We start from the raw sequence: 27,132 nt of genomic DNA, 5'->3' as shown, positions 1-27,132 counted from the left end.
CCGACATCCGTCCTTCCTCAATTTGAATTTATGCCCTCTGAGGTGATTATTCTGAGAAAGATGAAGAATCCCATTGGCATTGAGCATGCTCAAACCATTCAAAGCCTTATACACCTCTATCAGATCACCTCCCCGGTGCCTAGTCTCCAGACTCTGTAATTTGCAAAACTTAAGCCTTTCTTCGTAAGAGCAACCCTTTGTTCCATTTACTAATCTTGTTGCCCTTCGCTGTACCCGTTCCAGCAGCTCTACATCCTTCTTGAAATGAGGCCTCCAGACCTGTATACAGTACTCAAGATGTGGCCTTACCATTGCCTTATACAAGGGAATAATCACCTCCTTATCCCTGCTAGAAAAATTCCTGTATATCATTGACAAGACACCATGAGCTACTCTTGCAGCTCATCTGCACTGCTCAGAGAACTTTATATCTGCCTGCACAATTACCCCCAGGTTCTTTTCATTCTCCACCACTGTCAGTGTAGTACTGCAGAGTTGATACGTTGCTCTGGGGTTACTGTTTCCCATATGCAGCACTTTACATTTGTCGATGTTAAACCTCATTTGCCACCTCTCAGCCCATCTGTTCAACCTTTCCAGATCCTGTTGCAGCAGCATAGCGTCAGCATTGTCCTTAACGACCCTGCCAACCTTTGTATCATCTGCAAACTTGGACATTAAACTTGATATCCCATCATCAATATCATTCATAAACACCGAAAACAACAACGGACCCAACACTGAACCTTGAGGAACTCCACTAATAACATTAGTCCACGTTGAGCAGTGTCCATTGATTACCACTCTCTGTCTTCTGCCACTCAACCATCCCCTTATCCATAGCAGCAATTTGCCTCCAATGCCACACTGCTCCAATTTGTGCAGCAGTCTTCCATGTGCAACAGTATCAAAAGCCTTTCTAAGATCCAAATATATAAAATCAAAGTTATTCCCTGCATCCAGTTCTTTTGTGACTACATCATAGTATCCAATCAAATTGGTCAGGCAAGACCTGCCCTTAACAAAACCCTGCTGCGTCTGAGCTATAACTGAATTCTTGTCTAGATGATCCTGCAGTGCTTCTTTAACCAGTGCCTCCATTAATTTACCTGGAACAGAAGTTAAACTAACAGGTCTATAATTACTTGTGTCAGCCTTTGAACCTCCTTTGTGAATTGGGGTCACATTTGCACATCTCCAGTCCATAGATACCTCCCCTGAGTCCAAGGAAGCTCTCATAATTATGGCTAAGGGTTTGCTTACTTCCTTTGCTGCCTCCTTTAATATAACTGGATAGATCCCATCCACCCCAGGTGCCTTTTTTATGTTTGTCCTCAACAATCTCTCCTCCACTTTCCTCTCAGTTATTACAAAATCATCCAGCTCACTGCCAATGTTTACTTTACCTACATCATTCTCCTTCCTGAATAACTCCTCATGCGTGAATGTAGATGCAAAATACTCGTTTAGATTGTTAGCCACCTGAGCAGGATCCTCAACTGTTGAACCATCAATATCCAGTGGACCAATCTGATTCATCCCTTTCCTTTTCGAGTTCAAGTATGTAAAGAACTCTTTTCTGTTTTTCTTTGCATCCTTTGCCAAGGATTTTTCATAGTCTGCCTTTGCCTGCCTAATCTCCTTTGTGACTTGGTTACAGACCAACTTATATCTATCATAGGCTTCCATGTCACCCATTAATTTGTATGTATCCCATGCATTTTTCTTCTCTGCCACATGTCTCATTAGTTCATCTGACAACCATTTAGGCCTAAACCTTGAACAATATTTCTTAGTTGGTATGTAAAGCCTGGTAGCCTCCAAGATTAGTTCCTTGAATGCTTCCCATTTTGAGTTTGCTGTTGGTAACATCATCAGTTGGTCCCACTGTATAGAATTTAAATACTGTCTCAGACCATCATAGTCGCCTTTACGAAAACAAAAACCCTTCCCTTTACCTCTGATGGTAGTTACCTCCTTGAGTAAATCCCACTTCAACACACTGTGATCACTGCCACCTAGTGGTTCATTTATCTGCAGGTTCTTAATGCATGAATAATCACTACTGATAATCAGATCAAGAGTATTGCTCCCTCTTGTTGCCTCACGAACATGCTGATGTAGAAAACAATCATCCAATAAATCCACAAAAGCCTTGCTAGTGTGCGAGTGACCAACCCACAAATTCCAGTCAATATCTGGGAAATTAAAGTCCCCCATTATAAGACTCTCTGATTTACTGGCCCACTCTATTTCCCTGTACAATATCTTATTATACTCATCAGAGTCATTAGGCCTATAGCACACTCCTACTCTCAATTTTGATTTCCCTATGCTTATGTCACACCAAACTGACTCGACGCTGCCCTGTCCATCGATGTCGACTGGCTTCACTTCCTTGGACTTTGTGTTTCTTAATTAATAGCATAACCCCTCCTCCCCTCCTGTCCTGTCTATCCTTTCTATACACATTGTATTCCCCAAATTCCAGTTCCGCATTACTTATATCTGTGTGACACCACGTCTCTGATATCCCAACAATATCTGCCTTTGATGTTTTGAGCAATACCTCAAATTCATCAAATTTATTTACCAAACTCCTAGCATTGGTGTACACGCAGGTATACATGCACCTGTTTCTATTCTTAGCTACCCTAACACAACCCATGTGTTTACTTGTACCGCAATGACTACCAGCAGTCTCTGAAATATCCTGCATCTTGTTTTTCAGACTTCTGCTCATTTCAATAGAAGCAGTGCAAGAATCACTTCCACCTCTGCCACTGGCTACTGTTAATCTATTAGTCCTTGTATCCCCCCCAACTAGCAGTTTTCCGACCCACCTAACACTGCCTCGACAGCATCAGCAAAAATTCTTGCACCCTTTCTATTTAAGTGTATCCCATCCCTGTAGAAGCAATCTCTCCTGTTAACAAGTACAGTCCAGGCTGAAAAAAATTCTACCCCTTGAGCCTTGCACAATCCCTCCAGGGCCGAATTGATCGACAAGGTTCTCATCATATACTCCCTCCTATCGTGTCTGGGCAGAATTGCAGACACTTTCAAGTTCAACCCTAATTCACGGCTTTTTTTCAACAGTGACCTGTACTTGCTAAGTAATTCCGCCGGTCTCCTACTCTTAATATCATTAGTGCCAACGTGTACAACTATATCACCTTTTGTGCCCTTAAAAGATGATATCCGCTCTACAACGTCATCAACCTTTGCCCCTGGCAGACATACCCTGGTCCTATTCCACCTATCCTTTTTACAAAGGATATAATGATTGAAGGAGCAGTAATTGAAAAGGTGGAGTCATATACTTATCTGGGACAAGTTATTAGCTGTAATAATGATAAATGGCTGGAAGTCAAGAGAAGAATAAATTTTGGATGGATAGCATTCAGGAAATATAGTCACATACTGAGGAGCAATATCCCAATTTGTCTGAAACATAAAATAATGAACCAATGTATACTCCCCACCATGACTTATGGAAGTGAAACTTGGGCACTCACCAAAAGAATGGAAGAGAAGCTGAGAACTACACAGTGAAGAATGGAAAGAATTATATTGGGAATCAGACTTTTAGATAAGAAGAGAAACACATGGATTAGGCAGCAAACTCAAGTAAAGGACATTCTTATCAAAACTAAAGAACTAAAATGGTCTTGGGTAGGACACAGCTCTAGTCTTCGAGCTATGTGTCCTGCCCAAGACCATTTTAGTCTTTGAATTTGGGGAGTACAATCTATACACATTGTACTCCCCAAATTCCAATTCTTCATTCCTTATATCTGTGTGACACTACATCTCTTATATCCCAACAATATCCATCTTTGATTTCTTGACCAGCACTTAAAATTCATTGAATTTATTTACTATACTCCTAGCATTGATGTCCATGCTGGTATACATGCACCAGTTCTTACTCTTAGTTACTGTAACACAGCCCATGTATTTACGTGTTCCACAGTCACTCACCGCAATTCTTGAAATCCCCAGCACCTTGCTTTCCAAGCTGCTGCCTATGCCAGTAGAAGCAGTGCAAGAATCACTTTCACTTCTGCCTGTGACTATTGTTGATCTATTAGTTTGTGTATCCCCCAAGCTAGAAGTTTTTCGACCCACCTAACACTACCTCAATAACATCAGCAAATATTGTTGCATCCTCTGTATTAAATTTTTTCCATCCCTGTAGAAGCAGTCTCTCCTGTTAAGAAGCACAGATCATGTTGAGAAAAATTCTACCCCACAAGCCTTGCCCAGTCTCTCCCAGGCTGAATTGACTGATGGAGCTCTCACCATATATTGCATCCTATCGTGTCTGGGCTGGAGTGTAGACACTTTTGAATTTAACCCTAACTCACGACACGACTTGTTTTTAGCATTGACCTGTACTACTTGTTAAGTAAGTCTGCAGATCTCTTACTCTTAGCTTCATTAGTGCTAACGTGCTCTTTTAAGAGCACAATATCACCTTTTGTGCTCTTAAAAGATATTTGCTCTAAATAATCATTAACTTTTGCCCCTGGCAGTCATACCCTGGTCCTATTCTTTTATATCCATTTTTCACAATGTTTCCCTGACAATAGTCGCTCTACAACAACTAGCTCCTGTGGATCCAGTGCATTCTGCCTTGAGGCTTGCTGCTGTATTGCCTGATGATAAAGTGCTAGCTCTGGTGTTGATGTGGGCTGTGAGAGCTTGATGGGTTCCCCCAATTTAAATCCTTTGAGGGCATCCACCCTGTTCTTCAAGCTCTCATAAAGGCCCATAACAACACTGAGTTGGTACCTAACATCCTCATACTCTTAATATGGAGCACACACACAACAACATTCCCCTTGGCAATATCATGTCCTGTTCCTAATAGCTTGCACAAACATCAAACAAGCAGTACATTCCATAAGGCCATAAAACCACTCGCTCAGTTCTTCCTAAGCTACGGGAATCTCACTACCCAGGCCTTTTGCTTTACCTCTCTGGTCTGAGGCATGATTTCAGTTGTATCATCATTCCGCTATTCCACGGGTCGACATATGAAGCCTTGCCACCATGCCCTGTCCATGTACTTCTCTTCGTCGTTGATTTCACTCCAATTTCCTCTAAGTTCTAATACAATATAATTAAAAATACTGCACTAAACATATCCTAGTGGAGTAATAACACTATGCACCGGTTATGCTATGAAGTTTACATATAGTTAGGGAAGGACGTTAACATGGTTGTTTTTGTTATTTATTTGGTCCGTGGTATTAAATATAGCAATAATCTTTATGAAATGTAAGTTATTGAATATATATATATTTAAATATTGAGCTTTGGAATATGTATTGCGCATCTCCTATCGAATTTAAGTTATATTACACTATAACGTTACATTTGGTTACATTTGTAAATTAAGTAGTTATAATAGATAATAAATTTAATTTTAACTATTGCCGACCAATGTGATGTGAGCTCTTTGCGACACTATATCTACGCCAAATCACTGATACTAAAAGCTCTATGAACGTTAATGTCATATGTTACGAATTACTTCGTAAAGTTAAGTTATTAAAACACATATGTAGTGCTATAAATTATAATTATAAGCCTCTTCTGATACTGATTACAAAGCTACTTAGAAACCTTCAGTATCTGTTATATGGCGCCTCCGTAGCCAGGTGGGAAGGAGCAGCAGTGCGTAGCACGCACCTCTTGATTAGATAGGGGTTTGAGCCCATCACCACCAAATATGGAGGATGCGGAAAGGTCAGGAAATGACCACCGCATATCCCGGAGCAATATGGCCTTAGTTGCTAATGCTCCTAAAAACCAAATAACAAACAAACATATCTGCTATATCAATACTAAAACAATGGTGGCAAAATTGATCCACACAATGCTGGCAGATGTTGACTGTAGTTTTTTTAAGGAATTACAAGGACCAACTAAATAACACATACACCAAATTAATCAGGATTTTTGCTCGTTTCATCTTTGTGCATGAATAAAACTTCCATATTCTTGGCTTGCTTAGCTAGTGATATCTTGGTCTGATTCAGTACTTTGATACTAATTATCAGACTTGTAGAGGAAAAAATTACAGGGGGGGGGGAAATTGATTCATTCTAGTTACTACTTTATCTGAAATATGTGAGACGTGGAATCTGATGATTAGCACTAAATTTTTCAAGGGTATTATTAATTCTGAACATTACAAACTGATTCTTTCCCTTTAATTTGATATTTAAATATGAACAGAATTGACAGTAGGTACTATCTTTTGGATAGTGTATGTAGTAGTAGTGGCAAATGATCCAAGAAAGCAAGCTTATATAGCATCACCAAAAAAAAAACGCACTTCTGCCATCCACTTCCACAACAGCATATAGAAGCTTGTTCCAACAATCAGTGAACTTTGCCTTCGGTGCATCCGTCCTTCCTCAACTTAAATTTATGCCTCGTGTGTAGTCTCAGTAAGAGGATGTGTGCATGTTCACTTGTGTGTGCGTGCACACACTTGCACACCATCTGCATTACATTACTGAGTGAGCAGTGTGTTTAAAAATATCCAAGGGAATTTGGTCTTTGGGATCATCTTTTTATATATACCCTCTGATTTTCATCTATGCAGAAACAGTGAAAGCCACAGTTTACAATGAAAATCCTGACACTTTCTTTGAATTTTTAATGTTCACAAATTTTGTTTCCTGTGAGAGACTGGAGGGTATTCTTAAAAGGCCTCTTCAACTGAGTTAACTGATCTCTTGAGTGGAAGGAGTAATTCTCCACTGAGTTAATTCAAGTTTTTCAGCCTTCAGAAAACAGATTGGCTTATGAACGTGTACTTGTGCAAAACCTGATATGTAAAATTTCATTCATTACCATATCAACTGGCTTACTATGGGAAAGTAGTTGACGCAACAAGGAAACCACTCTCCCCTTCAATGAATCAGGTATCACTGGACACATCCCTCCATTTGAGAGATGAGCTGTTACATCAACAGCTACATTGCATCAAATGGTCAGTGACACTTTATAATAAAAGAAAATGCAGCAAGACCAACAAGGAACAGTGCCTACCTGTACTGAAAGATAGTGCAGGTATAGAATTCTCAGTTGAAATCAGTAACTACTGTGACACTTTACTGCTGTCTCTAAGAAATTGTATAATTCCACTGAAATGACTAAAAGTAATATAGAAGAGAAAATTGCAAATTTTGAAATTCTGTATTGCAATCTTGCATTATTTCTCCTTCTAGAACTAATCTCTAATTGCAACTGTCCCTAGAAATAGCTGCTCGAATCATTTTTAGTTATACCAAGGCTATAAATTTTGTAATGACTTTCTAATATTGTTCCTAACTGATTTGAATGGAATTTTAATTTTCTAGTGACAGCAGTAAGAATTTATAATTCTTAATAGTTTAAATTTACGAGTGGTATACTTTTAAATTTTAAACCATATCTTTCTGCACAGATGGACCCTAATTGTCCCTTTAGCTTTGACTGTAAAAGTGTCACAAACCATCCAACACAGTGTGAAATAATTGCTTTTTTCCCCCAATTGTTAACCCACTAGGGTTCAAGTTACTTTTCTTAATTCCAAAGTTAGACAGACAAAAAGTCATGTTTTAATAATATCAACTTCAATCACATAGCCATGCATAGAATTGACAATCCCACTTAAAAACCCTTTTATAGCAAATGGAGCACTGCATTCATTCTGATTATGGGAATGTGTTGTAATTCTTTGAAATGTCAGTTCATTCAATTTTATGAGTAACCAACATAGTGTGTATTGTCTATATATATTTCTACATTATACTTTTCATTACTGCTCTCTTAGACTAGTTTAGACATACACTTAGAATGTGTTATGTCCAAAGCATGTAGGAATCATTTTCCAAATATTGAAATGTTCTCCACATGCATTTAAAATGTTCAGAGAGTTCCAGCACAGACTACTGTGATAAGAAATTAAATCAACTGTCATATGAATGCTATCTAACCTAGTGTTTATGGCTTCTACATCAGGCCTTATTCTTGTATACTATAAATGGAATATTTGTCGTTCAGACTAGATTATACAAAATTTTCCAATGAGTAGAGAAGGTAGATTTTAAAACTTGAAGCCTTTGTGGGCTAATATTTTTGTTTTTAGTTTGACTGTGTAAATTTTTATTACCTAAACTTAAGCTATATATAATATTGTTACAGTTTGAAAGACAGTCCTTAATCTGTCAATGATGGCAAAATCTGTGTCACAGGTATTGATGTAAGGTAAAAAAAAATTCATTCTTAAAATGCTTATAGTATGAGTTATTAATACTTAAGTTTTTTTTTTTTTTTTTTTTTTCCTGGTCAGTAAAATGCTTCTTTGCTGTAACTGTATAATCCATGATGGTTTTTGCATATCATCTGAAAAAACGTTGCAGTTAATTTCTGTAAAAGGTGTAATTGCCATCCTGACCCAGTTCTAAAGCTGAGTGACCATGTCACATCTGTCATACTTTCTGTACAATTGCTTGGCTTAACTTTACATTAAAAAAAAAAAAAAGAAAAGTAACCTTTCTTGATCAAACAGATTAAAACCACTTGTTTCAAGGAATTAAACACCTTGAGTATTATCAGCTACATCATGGGTGCTGACCATTGTACACTTCATTTATATCATGCAATAGTAAGATCATGGCTAGATTATGATTCTCCAGTTCACAACTCTGCTAAACCCAGCAGCAGCAGCTTGAGGTGTTTAGATTCTATTTATCACAGTGGCCTATGCATTGCTTTTGCAGCCTACTGCACATCCTATCTGAAGTCTTTATGCTGAAGCTCACAAACCTCCATTATCTGTACGACAACATGTTTTACTACTGAATTGTTATCAAAAGTCAACCCATGCATCTAACTTGGAGGTATCTATTTACTTCAGATTGGGAGAACCTGTATGCTGTTTATCCATCAGTGAATCAACCAACTGGCATTCATCTTCACAGATTACTTGATAATTGGCATCTAGAAAGATCTAACTGCCACTTATCAAGTAATCAGTGAAGAAGTAATCTCCTCCATGGGCTTTCTTTTTCCCAGCATGTGAACTGTCCATTCAAGAATGTGGAAAAATTACCCTTTCTCAACAGAATATAAAACAGTTTCATTAATCACTAATTGCAAAATAAGAATCTTATACACCGATGGCTCTAAAACTCTTGTAATAAGTCAAAATATAAATCAGTGAAACAATCAAGAAGGCAACAAACTCCTTTATTTCAAACAGAATCTTTAGCCTTGGCTATCCAGTTTCCATTCAGACCATAAAGAAGTGGTTACATTTGCAAGAATAAGGATAGCTCATACACACCTTACTCACTTTTATTCTCTTCTTCCTGAACTGTCATACTCATTTCACAATTCAGCTTATCATAATTAGTTGTCCTCTGTATAATAGAGTACAGCACCATGTTCTTAATATTTTTTGAATTTTGTTTGAACTATACTATTCATTTTTACTAAAATATTTCATTTTTTTTTTTAATGAAAACAGATTGTTTAAAATGTTGTCATTTTGTGTCAGTGTGATTTGATATCTGAAAAGGTTTAATATTTGCAGTATTAATGACTGCTTTTATATCCATTTCATATGCTCTTTTCAACACTAATAGCCCTAAAAATTGTTTTATCTTTTAAAAATGCACATTTTATTCAATTTTAACAGCAGCATTCCAGTTAATACTTTTTTTAGTACTATAATTATAAAATAATTCCAGATTCATTACTTAACTTATGGATAACTAATTGCAATAAATACAGGGGAAAAAAATGTGTGTGTCCTAACTGTGAATCTTAAATCAGTATTGTCCTACCGGGTGTATCAACAATTCTTGTGCCCATTGAAGCAAATGATATAGTACTGTTATAAATTCTGTTTTCTCAAAAATTTTAATAATGTAAAGCCTGGTACATTAGTTTAATATTAATAGAGTGGACAAAAAAAGTTCTTGTTTATACAACAGCATGATTGCCAGCTCAGAGCAGTTTACAGTAAATCACTAATACAATTGTTAAATTGTACAGTATTTAGCATTCACACACTGTGGGAGTCTATATCATAGAAACAAAACCTCTGGATAACAAATTAATTTTAAGTTCTAGCTTTAGGTTCTGTTAGTTCTAGGTTAAAGAGGATAAGAAGTGTGAATTACCTGGTTGGAACAGATTTTATTCAAATTGTTTTTGTAAGTTATCAATTAAGTGTATTTTCTACAAATCTGTACTAACTTCTTTAACTGCAGTTCTAGTCAAGAAATAGTTAGAGTCAAGTTTAGACTTTTACCCATGAACCATCAGAGTAGATGTAATTTTCTTCTTTTTGTATTCAGAAGAGAATAAATATTGATGTCCCCAGGGCCAGATTAAGGATGAAATAGGCCCCGGCCATATATGAATTTGAGGCCCCTTTATATATAAAGGGTGCAGAGAAACTCTACTGACAAACTTGAACAGGTGATAAAGGGTACCAAACGAAACATTTTTTTGTCAAGTAAACATAGGTCGTAAATGAGTCACTATAGCAGCCATGCATACATTAAAATACTGAATGTGTTGTTCTGATTTTTACAACCCTTTAATAGCTTCTGCTGCTATAACGACTCATTTACGACCAATCTATCACCTGTTCAAGTTTGTCGGTAGAGTTTTTCTTCAACTTATATATATATATATATGCACCGATGAGCCAAAACATTGACCAGCGAGTTGTTATGCAAATCGAAGCAACTGCAGGTGAACTATGGCATGGGTTGGGACATGGTATAAAAAAACACCTGATACTGAGCTCTGTTAATCAGTGTTACTCTTGTTCTTCAGATGGGAGAGGCAGCGGACTTAAGTGAGTTTGACAAGGGCCAAATTGTAATGGCCAGACGATTGGGTCAGAAAACAGCATGGCTGGTGGGATGCTTACGGTCAGCTGTGGTTAATACCTCCCAAAAAGTGGTCAGAGGAGGGGGAACCCACAAACTGCCGACAAGGTGTTGGACGACCACGGCTCTAGGTGAGTGAGGGCCTTCTCCGATTGTACGTGGCAACAGAAGGACGACTGTGGTGCAGCTCTCCGGTAATTGTAATGTTGGTGACGGAGTAATGTGTCACAACATACAGTACATCGAACCCTACTGAAAATGGGGCTGTGCAGTCGCAGGCACTCTCCGAGTGCCCATGCTAACCATGGTTCGCCGGCAACAGTGCCTACAATGGGCATGAGAGCATCAAAACTGGACCTTGAGTGATTGGAAGGTCGTTTGGTCTGATGAATCACTTTTTCTGTTGCACTATGTGGGCGGTGGGCTACGTGTGTGTTGTTTGCCTGGGGAAGTGATGGCACCTGGATGCACTGTGGGACGAAAACAAGCCTGTGGTGGTGTCATGCTTTGGGTGATGTTCTGCTGGGATACCCTGGGTCCAGTCATCCATGTGCCGGGCACTCTGACGTCTATCATCTACCTAAACATCATTGCTGACCGGGTACGTCCTTTCATAGCAATGGTCTTTCCCTCTGGTGATCCTGCCTTTCAGCAGGATAATACGCCATGTCACACTGCCTGGATTGTTCAAGACGTGTTTGCGCAACACGAGGAAGGCTTCTAGGTATTGCCCTGGTCTCCAAATTCCCCAGACACAATCCCATTGAGCCTCTGTCATTTGTGTTGTAACAGCAACTCCAATATGCAGCGTCTCAACCACTGACCTTACAGGAGTTAAAAGATCTGCTGATTACGTGTTGGTACCAGATACCACAAGACATTTAGAAATCTTGTAGTGTCCATGCCTCGTCAGGTACGAGCTGTTTTGGCTCATCAGTGTATATGTCACATATATAAAAATACTGCATAGGTTTTTATATTTATATTGTGAATAATAATTCAGTGATAAAAATGTAAAATAAAGAGATCAAAAATGTTTTGTTTTTTTGACTTGAAAAATAAAGTAATAATAAAAACAATTTTAATAGAAACTTAACTTTTTTATTGTACAACAAAGGTATAAGAATAAAATTTAAACACTTAAGTTAAGTTTAAGTATGCTTTTATATTACACATTTTCTTGGTTTATTATTATTTATTAGAAATTTTTATCACTACTTTAGAAAATATTTACACTGAAAATGAGGCCACCAGCCATTGCTGGTTTGGTCATAGCATTAATGTAGCCCTAGATGTCCCCCATAAACTACCAGGTGATGCTCATTTTAAGTTCTTGTCATTTTGTGTGCAACATGCCTTTTAAACAATATGATTAGAATTTACTAATGGAATCATAGAGTGGGTTGCCTTTACACAAAATAAATACTTCAAGTATTTTACAATACTGAATATAAGGAACAGAAATCCTTGAAATTATGAATGTCTTTTTTTTTACTGTATTTGGCATTTATATTTTTTTAGTTAACTAATTACATAAAGTTGTAATAACTAGATTAATAAACTAGTATGCAGCTATTCAAAGTATTGTTTGTAATTTCTTCTCTTCACACAGAAACTTGAATGCCGTGCACATACATTAATGCAGGCCCCAACCTCCATAGATGGCAGGCTGCCAGTATTTGCCTTTCCTTCATCTTTAACATTTTATGCAGATGACCAGTCATCGCATAAACAATTGCTTACTCTATATAATCCCTATGACTTTGCCATTAAATTTAGAGGTAAGTACGTATATTTAATAAATTGTTAATGTTTTTATTATTGGATTTAATATTTTAACTATAATATTTGTAATTATCTACAGTAGGGACAGTGTTACTCATATTGTTCTAGAGCAGGAGTGGCCTACTTAATTTGTGATGTAGTCTACTTTTTTCCTTCAAAATGTGCCACGATCTACCATCTCAAAAATTACATTGCACAAGGTGCACAAATCGAGGGATGACTGTATATTTAAAATTCGTCGTGATCGACCGAAATGAAATCCATGATCGACTCGTTGCCCACCCCTGTTCTAGAGAATTCTGGTGGATCCACTGAGAAAATTATGAATGGCGGATTTTTTATTTATTTATTTATTATTTATTTTTTTTTCACACAAGGTATGTTTTGCTCAAACAGCCAAAAATGCTCAGTCTATAGATGTGCATCATCACTAATGTGGTTTTAAATTTTCATTAACTTCAGTCCTATCTTCTCTTAGACTTTTTTTTTTCCATCATGTCTTACCATTTTGGTAAGATATGATGGAAAAAATCATCGCTTATTAAAATCGTATAATAAGATTTTATATTATTAATCTGATAAATATAAAATCTTGTTTAGAAAAAGAATTAACATTTAACTGTATTTAGCAGTATTAGGGAATTCATGTCACAACCCCATTCAGTGTGACCTCCATTTTTATGAGTAAAGTGTTAAAATCGGAGTGTGAAGTTTTAAAGAACATGTTCCAACTTTTCCTGCAACACATAAAAAAAAAAAAAAAAAAAAAAAAATTCATCTTCAGTTGCTTTCTTTATCACAGGAATGGTTTGTGGATCCTCTGAAACAAGCAGGTTTCCTTCCAGCAATAAAAATCAGATGGAGGCCATGCTAGTCCTTTGCCATGCACCTCATGGTTGGCGCCTCCATAGCCAGGTGGGAAGGAGCAGCCGTGCATAGCACATGCTTCTTGATTAGACCGGGGTTCGAGCCCGTTACCACCAAATACAAAGGATGGAATGACCACTGCATATCCCTGAGCAATATGGCCTTAGTTGCTAATGCTCCTAAAAACCAAAAACAACAGCACCTCATGGTACAGACCATAAACCATCTTGCTGTCAAATTTTATCCAGAAACTTCAGGATAATTTCTGCAGCATTCAGTGTTGCTAACCAGATCTCCACTGATTTTGATATGAAAAAGGAGCTTGTGAAACTGCAAAGAAAAGAAATAGTATGATTTAATAAAAAAAAATAAAAATGCCCTATATTTAATATTAAAATGTCTTGCTATTTTTAATATTAAATTAGTAAGACACAGTAACTAGCAACCACAGGGCTATAATTAATATCAGTCACTTTGCACATGACAAGCTACAGTTCTCAGTAAGACTGCACATGTTATGTTTATGCTTAACTCTTGTCAAACAAAATAATAAAATTTACTGTTCCTAATATTTATACAAAAGGAGTTACATTAATCCAATACATTAGAACTTACCTACCAACTAGTGCAATGGTTGTCAACCATTTTTTTAATAATGGCACCTCTAAATAATTTATTTTATTTTGCGGCATCCTTACTCAATTTTCTGCCTGTTAGATCCTATTCTCTCTTTGTGTCTGGTCTGTCCACACACACACACACACACACACACACACACACACACACACACACCACACACAACACACACACACACACAGAGAATAGGTAATAAATATTGGTAATAAATAAATGTAATAAATATCATATAACATATATATTTTTTAATATATATATTAAAAATGTTATATGATATTTATTACAATAATATAATTATAAAAATTACATCTCATAATACAAATATTATATATACAGTATATAATTTTATTCTTTATACAGAGGTACTAAGTAAACGTCAATTATAGATCACCACAAAATTAAAAAAATATTGTACACCTTTTTATAATGAAATAAACATATAAATTAAAAAATAAGTTTAAGTAACTTAAACCCAAATTATGTGGCACCCCTGGAATGTTGTTGCAGCACCCCGGTTGAAAACCACTGTTCCAGTGTAATGAACTGGCCCATTTCCAGAGAAACACTAAGTTGAGCCTCTCTTCCTGAAACGAGGACTATATCATTATCCTTTATAATTCTGCCTAATTTGCTAATACCTTTTTAAATTATATAGCACACCAGAACAGATGAATCTGGTATCGTTTAAAAATCTGAGACTCTGCCAGGACAAGAACAACTGTTTTGAATCTTACTGGCTTCTTATCAGCTGGCAGGCAGCCTCTATTAGTGAACCTATGCTGATTTGTGAATAGTGTAGAGTGTGTTTAGTGTCAAATTGCACTAGAGATTTCTCCCATCTCTGTGTAATATACATTATAGGTGTGAAACAACGCTGTCAATGGCAGGGCTTTAAAGGTGTATGGACCTTGTATATGTGTAGTGTTGTGTACCATTGTTCCTCTGATCATTTGGCCACTGGACCCCTAATGAGACCCAACATTGCCCACACTCTGCCTCGTGAAGGCAGACCAGGTACGTCAGTATTATAGTTATTTACTCTGGCAGGTCCTGCCACCTAATTTCCTGAGATTTCAGTGGCTAGGACCTTAAAAAAAAAAAAAAAAAAAAAAAGCTATAGATAGGGGTCAGCCAAAGGGAGTACTAGTTATGATTTGATGATGTTACGTTTTTGGTGTAGGGCTCAAACAATTTAACAATGATTTGAACGCTAGTAGTAAGTTATGGAGGAAAACTGCAGGCTGGGGGGGGTAAAGACAGAGATATGTGGCCCATAGAGATGATCCCCAAATCAGTGGAGCAGGCCCATCCACCACCAGAGCAGAAAGGGGAGAGGAAACTAGGGGTAACCTCGCCTGGGGAGAGGAGGCAAAGGACCACACAAGGGAACATGGCTAGGAGGGCCTAATGGCAGCAGCTGATCTGTGCTGATGGTTGTCAGCACAGTCCTGGGACAGCATGCTGGCTAGGAACAGACAACAGCATGAATGACCTTGGAGTCCGCTCCATAAGGTTCTTTTTTTCTCATTCGCACCAGGGGATGACTTAATAAACAAGCAAAATTGACACCAAGCTGTCAGTCCTGCCTGTCCAATTATTGCTTTTAAAATAATTCAGTGCTTGTTTAACTGTTGCTTGAAAGACAAAACAATAATTTAAACCACCAAATAATTTAAAGAAAGCTCACACAATTTAAATGACATACAAATAATAAAATTTAGGAGAATATTTATTTACATATCTAATTGAACAAAAAACACACACTTGTATAACAATTATACTAGTACTAATTTTTTTTTTTTTTTTAAACAAACTTCCTGTCATACTTTTACATTCTGCCTTCGACATTTATACATTCAACACACTATTTCTCGCATTCATTCACTCATCCAGGCATACCCTCTTACATTCACTCGGACTCCAGATTCATTCGCTAATTTTACTCAATTTCCACATTTACTCTTTCATCACTCGCCCTTTCTCACACATTCATCCACAGAGCCATAAATTATCATTCACTCGCCCTTCCTAGCATTTCCTTTCATACTCTCATTTTTATATTCACTCCAGTTCTCGGCACCTCCGTAGCCAGGTGGGAAGGAGCAGCAGTGCGTAGCACACGCTTCTTGATTAGACCAGGGTTCGAGCCCGTCACCACCAAATACGGAGGATGCGGAAAGGTCAGGGAATGATCACTGCATATTCCCGGAGCAATGTGGCCTTAGTTGCTAATGCTCCTAAAAACGAAATAACAACAACAACTCCAGTTCTCATTCATTCAATCCTCATTCATACTGGCATACTTCAGAAACCTGCAACTTACTAGTTTTTTCCAGCTGACAGGTAACCCTGGCTGCATGTCTATACCAGTCTCTTTAAAGTCCTTTCCGTGAGTGTTGTCATGTTTGGGAACTCAGTCTGTTTTGGTTGGACATATGCTATGAAGAGGGCAGTACCAGCCTGCCTTTATTCCCATCAGTCACATTTGGTCAATGTGTTTTGTCCAAACAGCCAAGTGGTGTATGGACACAGACTAAACCTTATTCACAGTCCAGCATAGGTTTGCTGATAGAGGCCAGATGATAAGACAGCAAGTTTTGAAACAACTGTCTCAGATTTTTAAATGTATAGCAGATTCATTCACTGTTCAGGTGATGCTTTACAGTTTAAAAAGATATTTAGCAACATGGGTAGAACTATAGATGCTCATATTGTCTGTAAGTTAAACATAAGTTTAAGTTCCAAGTACTTGACCTTAGTTTTCACTGGGAGCAGAATGAGTGCCTATGGCTGAAAATCAAACCCAGTAAAGCATACAAACTTTTATTTGATATCAACTTTTACATTGAAATATCCCCCTACAATTCAGTATTCCCGAATACCATTTTGGTAATTCTTATATGTATGCATACGTTCTAGGGAAATGTTTCTTGCTCTTCTAATTTTGGTGACTCTTTGCTTTTGAGTGCACTAAAATCCTTAGTCAGTTTTGTGGCTTTTATTGGTTATAAGCTTAGTTCCCTTCATTTGTAACTATTTTGCCACACTGTCACCTCCAGACCTACCTTCAAGAACTATGGAAGTTAGAGCAGTGGTGGTTGTGAGCCAGTTATGAACTACTGCTTTAGCAAAAAAAAAAACTTATTAAATTGGTGAACTGTGAACCCACCAATTATTATTATTATTTTTTTTATAATAGATGCATTCTTTGCAGATATTGTTATTATGACAAGCAATATGCAGGCTTTTGCAGCACCAGCCAAAAAAATAATAATAATGAAAATAAACTACCTATGCATTTTCCCTTTCGTGTAGGCAACTAAAATATGGAGAACATTTTTGAATTTCCTTAAACTGTCAGCCTCAACTATCATCAGAGATAATTTATTTCAATAATTAAATTCTTCTCCTCAAAGAAAACTTTCTACAATCTATTCTAAACCACTTTCCTCATTTGAATTTATGGACTCTAGCAAGTGTGTTCATACAGTTGCCTCATACAATGGGATTATGACCTCCCTATCTCCCTAAGCAAATGTTTGATAAATTGTTGATGGGACACCATGGGGCTTCCTGTCTGTAATTCTCTGAAAACTTCTTTTCCACTTGTATTGGAACTCTCAAATTCTTTTCTTACTCTTTCTTTTTAATTCACCCCACCAAGTGTAACAGTTATTTTTGGGTTTCTATTTCTCACGTTTAAGATGTAATTTGCTGCATTGAAACATAGGTGCCACTTTTCTGACAATTGTAGAAGTGTATCCATGGTGTGCTGCTTAGGGCTGATCATTAACCACTCGCCCAATCTTTACATCATCTGCAAATTTTTTACATTGTTTTTGTCATTTCAGAAAATCAGAAACAAGAGCAATCCCAGAACTGATATTTGGGGCTCCTAACATTAGCCCAATCTGAAGGGTGACTGTTAATCACACTCTGTCTCCTGCCCTGCATTCCATGTTACAGTCTTACCTGTGATTCCAATATGTTCTAACTTATGTAGTAACCTTTCATGAAGGACTAAGTAAAATGTTTGCTAAAATGCAAATAGTGTCAAAATATAACCTGTCCTCAAACAGATCATGATTCTTAGTATTTAGACAAAACTCCAGTTCTACTTGGTTTAATTTGTTAAATAATGATGAAGTGGAAGAAAATAATTGAAGTATACTAGACTGAAATGTATTCTCCCCAAAGTTACACCTTTAGGTGGGGGACTGTAGTTTCTCAGACAGCCATTTCATTCAATTGTAGATCAAGGAAAACAAATCTCCTTAAAGGTGTATCAGAGAGAATGGGTTTTAGTCTAGTATATTTCAATTCTTTTCTCCTACTTCATCATTATTTAATGAATTAACCAAGTAGAATTGGAGAGTTTTGTGTAAATATTAGAAGCATGGGCATGTTTGAGATATTATTAATGAAGTCACAAAACTTGAAGTTAGCTAAAAAAAATCCCATATAAAATAATTTTGAAATTTCCTACATCCGGGTCATGAACGATTTGTCAAAATAGTTAATCAAGTTAGTTAGATATGATTTTCCCGTAACACCCAGATTCAACTTTCATATTTAAGTTGAATCTGGGAGTCTTAATTGCACTAAGGCTGCTTTTTCTTAATAAGCATGACCCTCATCCCCTTCTGTCTTTCCTAACTACATTATACATACAACAGTGAACCTGATCATCTCCTATTTCTGGCTGATATCATGTTTCCATTAGCCCTGTTATGTTATTGGTTATCCTAACCAGAAATATCACTCATTTTATTGACTCTGTTCCTGACTGTACTGTATACATAGTTGAGACTTAAGTGTTATGTAGTTACTATCTGAAAGTTATTTAACCTTGTTTTCCTAGCATTAACTTTCTGTCCTCTAAAACATCAGTCCTCAGCACATCTTGCCAGTATCAGATTTTGCTGCAGCCACAAACCAATGTTACTTTTCCCCCATATAAGATAAATTGTACGTCTCTATTATCCCTGTCACCCTCTAACTAGCAGTTTTCCTGAACCCTTAAGTCTCCATAATGATATTGTCAAAGATCCTTGCACAACCTTTGTTCAAATGTATTCCGTCTCTTCAAAGAGGTTCCTTCTACCTCTTAGGGCAGACTACCATAATAAAATTGGAGGGAAACCTACAGAAGCCTTGAAGATTTCCTGGAGTCTTGTGTTAATCCACAAGGCTTTCAGCTTATAGTCCCTCTTGTGCCTGGGAAAATTTCATAAATTTGACTTAATGCAGAAAAACAGGAATGCATTCCAAACCAGTCTTTGGTGGTGGTAGTAGTAGTAGTCACATGTGATGCAAGAAAGCAAGCGTATAAGCTTATGCAGCATCAGCCAAGAAAAAAAAAAAAAAAAATTACAAAACAATCCCCTCTAAATATTTGTCCAGTTCCTCCTTAAATTTATTTAATCTATAAACTTCCACAACGACAGATGGAAGTTTGTTCCAGCAATTAACCGCCCGCTGGCTAAAGGTAAATTTCCAAACATCTATTCTACATCTGTCCCCTTAGGTTCGTAATCTGAACAAGTGGAAGAATCCCATCAGAATTCAGCGTGCTCAACCCATTCAAGGCCTTATACACCTTAATCAAGATCACCTTGCAGGTGCCTAGTCTCCAGCTGCTGCAATTTGCAAAACTTAAGCCTCTCCTGGTAAGAGGATCCCTTCATTCCCTTCACCAATCTTGTTGCCCTTCTCTGTACACGCTCAAGCAAATCTACATCCTTTCTAAAATTAGGCCTCCAGACCTGCATGTAATACTCAAGGCGTGGCCTTGACCATTACCTTATACAAAGGGACAATCACCTCTTTTTCCCTGCTAACAATTCCTATATATCACTGACAATAACCCATGACCTCCCTGGCAGCCTGTCTGCATTGCTCAGAAAACTTCACATCTGACTGCACAATTACTGTCTTTCATTTTCTACCATCTTAAGTGTGTACCACACAGTCGGTACATTTCTCTGGGGTTACTTCTACCCATATGCAGTACTTTGAATTTGTCATTGTTAAACTTCAGTTGCCACTTCTCAGCCCATCTGCCCAAATTTTCTAGATCCTGTTGCAGTAGCACACTGCCAACATTTGTATCATCTGCAAACTTCAACACTAAGCCTGATATACCTTCATCAATATCATTGATAAATATACAAAACAGTGGACCCAACACTGAACCCTGTGGGACTCCACTAATAACATTAGTCCACGAAGAGCAGCACCCATTGATTACCACCCTCTGTCTTCTACCACTCAACCATCCTTTTATCCATCGTAGCAACTTACCCTTAATACCATTCTGCTCCAATTTTTTTTCAGTAGTCTTCCATGTGCAACAGTGTCAAAAGCTTGCCTGAAATCCAAATATATGATATTAAAATTATTTTTTGCATCCAGTTCCTCCTTTGTAACCACATCATAATAACAATCAAATTTGTCAGACAAGACTTTCCCTTAACAAACCCATGCTGTGTCTGAATTTGTGCTGCAGTCTTGTCTAGATGATCCTGCATCTTTAACCAGTGACTCCATTTACCCGGAACAGAAGTTAAACTAACTTGTCTGTAATTACTCGTGTCACCCTTCGATCCCCCTTAGTGCATTGGGGACACATTTGCTCAGTCTGTGGGGATTTCCCCCCCTGAGTCCAAGGATGCTCTCATAGTTATGGCTAAGGGTTTGCTTACTTCCTTTGCCGCCTCCTTTAATATAACTGGATAGATCCCATCCACCCCAGGTGCCTTATGTTTAACTTCAACAATTTCTCCTCCACTTTGTTCTCAGTCATTACAAAATCATTAAGCACCCTGTTACAATTTGATAACCTTGTGGCATTTTCAAACCTTAATAACTCTTCATGTGTGAATGTAGGTGCAAAGTACTCATTCAGTTTGTTTGCTATCTGAGCATGATCATCAACAGTCGAACATCGATATCAAGTGGACCAATCAGATTCATCCCCTTCCTTTTAGGGTTTATATAAGTAAAGAAATCCTTGCTGTTTTTCTTAGCATCCTTTGCCAAAGATTTCTCGTAATCTGCCTTCGCCTGCCTAACCTCCTTTGTGACTTGATTACAGACTAGCTTATATATATAGCATAGGCTTCTGTGTCACCTGATAATTTATATGCATCCCATGCATTTTTCTTCTCTACTACAAGTCTCATTAGTTCATTTGACAAACATTTAGGCCTAAACCTTGAACAATATTTCTTAATAGGTATGAAACGTTTAGTAGCTTCCACTATTAATTCCTTGAATGCTTCCCACTTAGAATTTGCTGTTGGTAACATCATCAATAGGTCCCACTGTACAGAATTTAAAAACTGTCTGAGACCATTATAGTCATCTTTACAGAAGCAAAAACCCCTTTCTTTACCCCTGATGGTAATTATATCTTTAAGTAAATCCCTCATCAGTACAATGTGATCACTGCCACCTAATGGTTTCTTTATCTGTAAATTCTTAATACACAAATGATCACTGCTCATAACCAGATCAAGAATATTACCCTCTCTGGATGCCTCTTGAGCATGCTGCTGCTGCAGAAAACAATCATCCAATAAATCCACAAAACCTTACTAGTGTGTGAGTGACCAACCCATAAGTTCCAGTCTATATCTGGGAAGTTAAAAATCCTCCATTATAAGCCATTCTGCTTTACTAGCCCACTATTTCTCTGTACAATTGTTCATTGTACTCATTTAAGTCATTAGACCTATAACGCACTCCTACTCTTATTTTTGCTTTCGCAGTGCTTTTGTCACACCAGACTGACTCAACAGTGCACTGTTCATCTATATCAACTGAATGCACTTCTTTTTGATTTTATGTTTTTCTTAATTAACAGCATAACACCTCTTCCCTTCCTATCCTTTCTGTACACATTGTACTCCTCAAATTCCAGTCCGTTGATGTCTTGACCAACGCTTCAAATTCATCAAATTTATTTACTATACTTCTAGCATTTGTATACGTGTACCTATTCTTATTATTAGTTACCCTAACACATCCCATATATCCACCTAATTCACGATGACTGCCATCAGTCCCTGAAACCCCAACACCCCTTGCTCCACGCCACTGCTTATTCTAATAGAAGTAGTGCAAGAATCACCTTCACCTCTTCCTGCAGCTACTTTTAACCTTTGTCTGTGAATCCCCCAAGCTAGCAGTTTTCCGACCAACCTACCTAACACTGCCTTGATAGCATCAGCAAATATTCTTGCACCCTTTCTATTAAGTGTATCCCATCCCTGTAGAAACAGTCTCTCCTGTTAACAAGCACAGACCAGGCAGAAAAAAAATTTTACCCCTTGAGCTTTGCACATTTCCTCCAGGGCCAAATTGATTGACAAGGCTCTCATCATGTACTCCCTCCTATCATGTCTGGGCAGAATTGCAGACACTTTCAAATTTAATTCTAACTCATGATTTTTTTGCATCATTGACCTGTACTTGTTAATTAAATCTGCAGATCTCCTACTCTTAATGTCATTGGTGCCAAAGTGTACAACAGTATCACCCTTTGTGCCCTTAAAAGATGATATATGCTTTACAACATCATCAACTTTTGCCCCTGGCAGACATACCCTGGTCCTATTCCATCTGTCCTTTTTATACAATATATTCCCTGACAATTGAGGCACCGATGATAACTAACTCCTGTGGGACCAGCGCATTTTGCCTTGGATGTTGCCTGATGCCCAGGAGTGAGCTCTGGCATTGATTTGGGCAGCTGAGAGCTTGATGGGCCCCTCATATTAATTTCTTTGAGGGCATCTACCCTATACCTCAAGCTCTCATAGACGCCCATCAGAATGCTAAGCTGATGCCTCATTTCTGGACACTCTCTGCACCTGGCACACACAAAGACATCCTCCTTGACTAGATCATGTTCCATTCCAGAGAGTTCGGCAAATATACTATTCCTGGTGCCCAGGCATTATATGATCTACAGTGAACACATCTCACTAGAATAAATTTTAGTGCATATGTAACATAATTTTCTGTAATTCCTAACACCGTAAATATAAGCTGTGAAGAATTGCTTATTGCTTAAACTAAATTTTAAAGTTAAGAAAAACAACAGATAATTTGAATATCCATTGTTTTTAATAATATAGAAATATAAATTAAACCAAAGATATTTTCTTGTACTTTATCTTGTGGACCCTTTTGGCCACGTATGTGTTTGTCCAGGAGTATAAACAGAAAATTTATTATTTATTTATTTTTAATTTCTACTTTAAGTGCTTGCTCAAATGAGCTTATTTTTTTACTACACTGAACATAGTGTTTTCATTTGAACACTTTCCAACATTGTGTCTGTCCAGTTATAATATCACTACTGTTATTTAAAACTAATTAATAATTACATTCCAAGGCTATGTGTGATTAGATATTTGACTGCCTATTTTGCGTTGGCATGCTGTGCTGTTCGCTTACAATAGGAATAATTCTTTTGCATCTACATCGACTGATTGCTTTTGATAGACTTCATTAGATATTACCATGACTTGAGATAGCCAGAACTCACTACTGGTTTCTTCATGGTGTAACACTAAGACAACTTATCAGAATGACTTTCCTAAGTGAGAGATTAATACCATTATGAAAATACTGTTTGTCTTGTGTACTGTTTAGAAAATGAAAGTCCTGCTGTTTTTAAAAATTTCTACAGTGCAAAATACATAGCATTATACAGTGAATGTTTAGTTAATATCTGCTATGTCTGCTATTGTGATTCATGATAAACTTGCCATATCGAACTCCTTTAAATCTACTTTCATCATTATTAAATGCTGCATTTGTGTAGCATTTAATAGTGATGAAAACTGCTACTTAGTAATGACTGCTAAATGACATTGCAGGACTTGCAATGTCCTGTAAGATAGGAACTTAGGTTGTTACCTGCCATATTTCTGCTGTTCTGAAAACAGTTCTGTAGGTTTTTTCCCTTTAAAGAATATTAAAGAGAAATTATAGGTTTAGTGATAATAAAATTATGAAATGCTCAGTTAAAGCATCAGTCAATGTACCCCACACTGCTCACTCTTTGTGATGTGCTGCACCCAATAGCAAAAATGAAGTTGATCATCGACTATGAGAATGAAGATAAATAACAGTTGCAAGCCATTCCAATTCCATTCTGCTATAGCATGAACTTATGTTTTAGGACCCAAAGCAATTAGACATTTTGAACTAATTTTTAGTAACAGGCTAGAAAAGATATTGAACTTAAACAGTTTTTTGACCTCAATGAATTAATTTATATTTTTCTGACACTGAAACCAGGATGAGAGGATATATTTTTACTTAAAACTTGCCTAGTTATATATAGTACAGTTTTTTTTTTTTTTTTTTTTTTTTTTCCCTGGTAATTCTGGTTATAATTGAACAAAATTATTAAATAAGATTTGTTTTCTGTTTCAGTTTTATGCACAGCACCAAGAAAATATACTGTTGTAGATCCAGAGGGAGTTATAAAAGCTCGTTGCTGTATAGACATGTAAGTTTTGGTGTTTTTAATTTTAAAATATTCCAAAAAATTAATGGTAAAAATAAATCTACAAAAATCATGTGGCCAAAGCACAGGAATCCTCTTTCTCACATTTTAACCAAATTCTTTACCTGAATTAGAAATCCATATACTGAATTTCATATGGTAATTTTGTATGTTTCATTTGGCTTTGCAAAAGAAAAATGTCCTTGATTAATTTCTTGGTTGTATTAGTACCCACCTATTAAATAGAAAAAAGAACCTAATCAACAGTTTTGATCTAGTGCCTTCAGTTCGGTTTCTATAGTGTTTCATTCCAAAAATTTTCCATGTTGGTTTTTTGTTTAAACTACCATCCATGATTTTTAAAATAATTGTAAACTTAATTGGTGAAATAATGCAAAAACTCTTTCGCATTACAACCTTAGTTTACAATAAATCTTTAATTCCTATATTATTTATATAGTGTTTACATAAGTATATACATTTATGTATATACTTACATAAACACTAAAAGGAAGGGAATGAATCAGATTGATCCACTTGATAATGATGGTTCACTGCTGATGATCCTGTTCAGAGTGCTGACAAAATGAATGAATATTTTGCATCTACATTCACACATGAAGAATTCTTTAGGGAAGTGGGATGCCAGACATTTATCAAACTCTGACAGAGAGCTAAATGATTTTATAATAACTGAGAGGATGGTGGAAGAGAAATTGTTGAAGTTAACCATAACAGGGCACCTGGGGTGGATGGCATCTATTCAGTTATATTAAGGGAGGCAGTGTAGGAAGTAAGCAAACACTTAGCCATAATTAGGAGAGCATCCTTGAATTCAGTGGAGGTTTTTGCGGACTAGAGATGTGGGAATGTATCTTCAATTCACAAAGGGAGTCAAAGTGTGACACAAGTAAGTACGGACACTGTTAGTGTAACTTCTGTTCCAGGGAATATAATGGAGTCTTTGGTAAAAGAAGTATTGCAGGGTTATCTAGACAAGGCTGCGATTATACTTCAGACACAGCATGTGTTTGTTGAGGGCAAATCTTGTCTAACCGATCTGATTGGATACTGCAATGTGGTCAAAAGAACTGTGTGTAAAAAAGAATTTTGATATCATATACTTGAATTTCAGGAAAGCTTTTGATACTGTTGTACAAATTGGAGCAGTGTAGTATTAAGGGCAACTTGCTGCTATGGAAAAGGGATGATTGAGAGGTAGAAGATAGAGTGGTAATCAATGGACACTGCTCTTCGTGGACTAATGTTATTAGTGGAGTCCCCAGGGTTTGGTGTTGGGCTCATTTATTTATGAATGATATTGATGAATACATATTGGACTTAATGTCTAAGTTTGCAGATGATACAAAGGTTGGCAGGGTGATTGATGGTATGCTACTGCAACAGGATCGGGCAGATGGGCTGAGAAATGAAAATTGAAGTTTAACACTGGAAATGCAAAGTACTACATATCAGTAGCAATAACATCCAACTGTGTGGCACTAAACTCGGGGTAGTAGAAAATGAAAAAGACCTGGGGGTAATTGTGCAGTCAGATATTGAAGTTCTCTGAGCAGTGCAAACAGGCTGCCAGGAGAGTTCATGGGTTTTATCAATTATATACAAGAATTTTTGCTGGCAGGGATAAGGAGGTGATTATCCCATTGTATGAGGCAATGGTCAGGCCACATCTTAAGTACTGGATGCCTTATTTTAGGAAGGATGTAGAGCTGCTGGAACAAGTGCTGAGAAGTGCAACAAGATTCATGAGGAAAACAGACCAGTGCTCTTACAAAAGGCTTCAGTTCTGTTATTTACATTTAGAGACTAGGTACCTGTGAGATGATCTGATTGAACTGTTTAAGGCTTTGAATGGATTGAGCAAGATAAATGCTGATGGGCTTTCTCCTATTGCTCAGATTACACACATGAGAAGGCCAAATTCAAATTGAGGAAGAATGGTTGCAGAATAGATGTGTGGAAGTTTGCCTTTAGCCAGCAGGTGGTTGATTGCTAGAACAAACTACCATAGCTTAAATAAATTCAAGGAAGAACTTGATTGGAAGGCATGAGATGAAGTGAGTTTTAATTAATGTTAATGAAATTTCTTTTAAATAAAGAAAATACAAAACCTTAAATATTATATATATAGATAATACAACACTCAACTGATTAAAAAAAAATTTACATGTTCAGACTTTTTTTTTTTTTTTTTTTATCACAGTGAAAGTTGCTCTATGTGCATTTCACTAGTTTCAAACCAGTGCATTCAGTTTAGCCATTAAGATGGTTGTTTGTGGTGATATTTAGTATCGTAGATGAAAAACCAGCTGACATCACAGTCGAAGGCCATCTGTGGATGCAGAGAGTTTTATGTGGCAACGTTACTTGTTAATAGTTTACACA

General features: G+C 37.0%; 1 protein-coding gene across 2 annotated transcripts in view; it reads left to right on the top strand.

Annotated features, from left to right (window-relative positions):
• LOC150084253 (motile sperm domain-containing protein 1-like) overlaps positions 1-27,132 on the top strand; it is a 73,718-nt gene that overhangs the window by 5,599 nt on the left and 40,987 nt on the right. The window contains exons 1-3 of one of the 2 annotated variants that reach the window (XM_090375131.1): positions 4,208-4,411; positions 12,526-12,694; positions 24,654-24,729. In XM_090375131.1, coding sequence (XP_090231257.1) covers positions 12,553-12,694; positions 24,654-24,729 — 218 coding nt within the window. In that variant the 5' untranslated portion in view covers positions 4,208-4,411; positions 12,526-12,552. Of the gene's footprint in view, positions 1-4,207; positions 4,412-12,525; positions 12,695-24,653; positions 24,730-27,132 lie in introns of those variants that run through there. The other variant, XM_090375130.1, reaches the window with a different exon arrangement.

Source organism: Mastigoproctus giganteus, chromosome 6 (assembly GCF_048544385.1).
Source record: "Mastigoproctus giganteus isolate SK-2022 chromosome 6, ASM4854438v1, whole genome shotgun sequence".
Lineage (NCBI taxonomy): Eukaryota > Metazoa > Arthropoda > Arachnida > Uropygi > Thelyphonidae > Mastigoproctus > Mastigoproctus giganteus.
The sequence above is the reverse complement of the archived record's forward strand: the minus strand, read 5'-3'. Positions and strand labels throughout refer to the sequence as shown.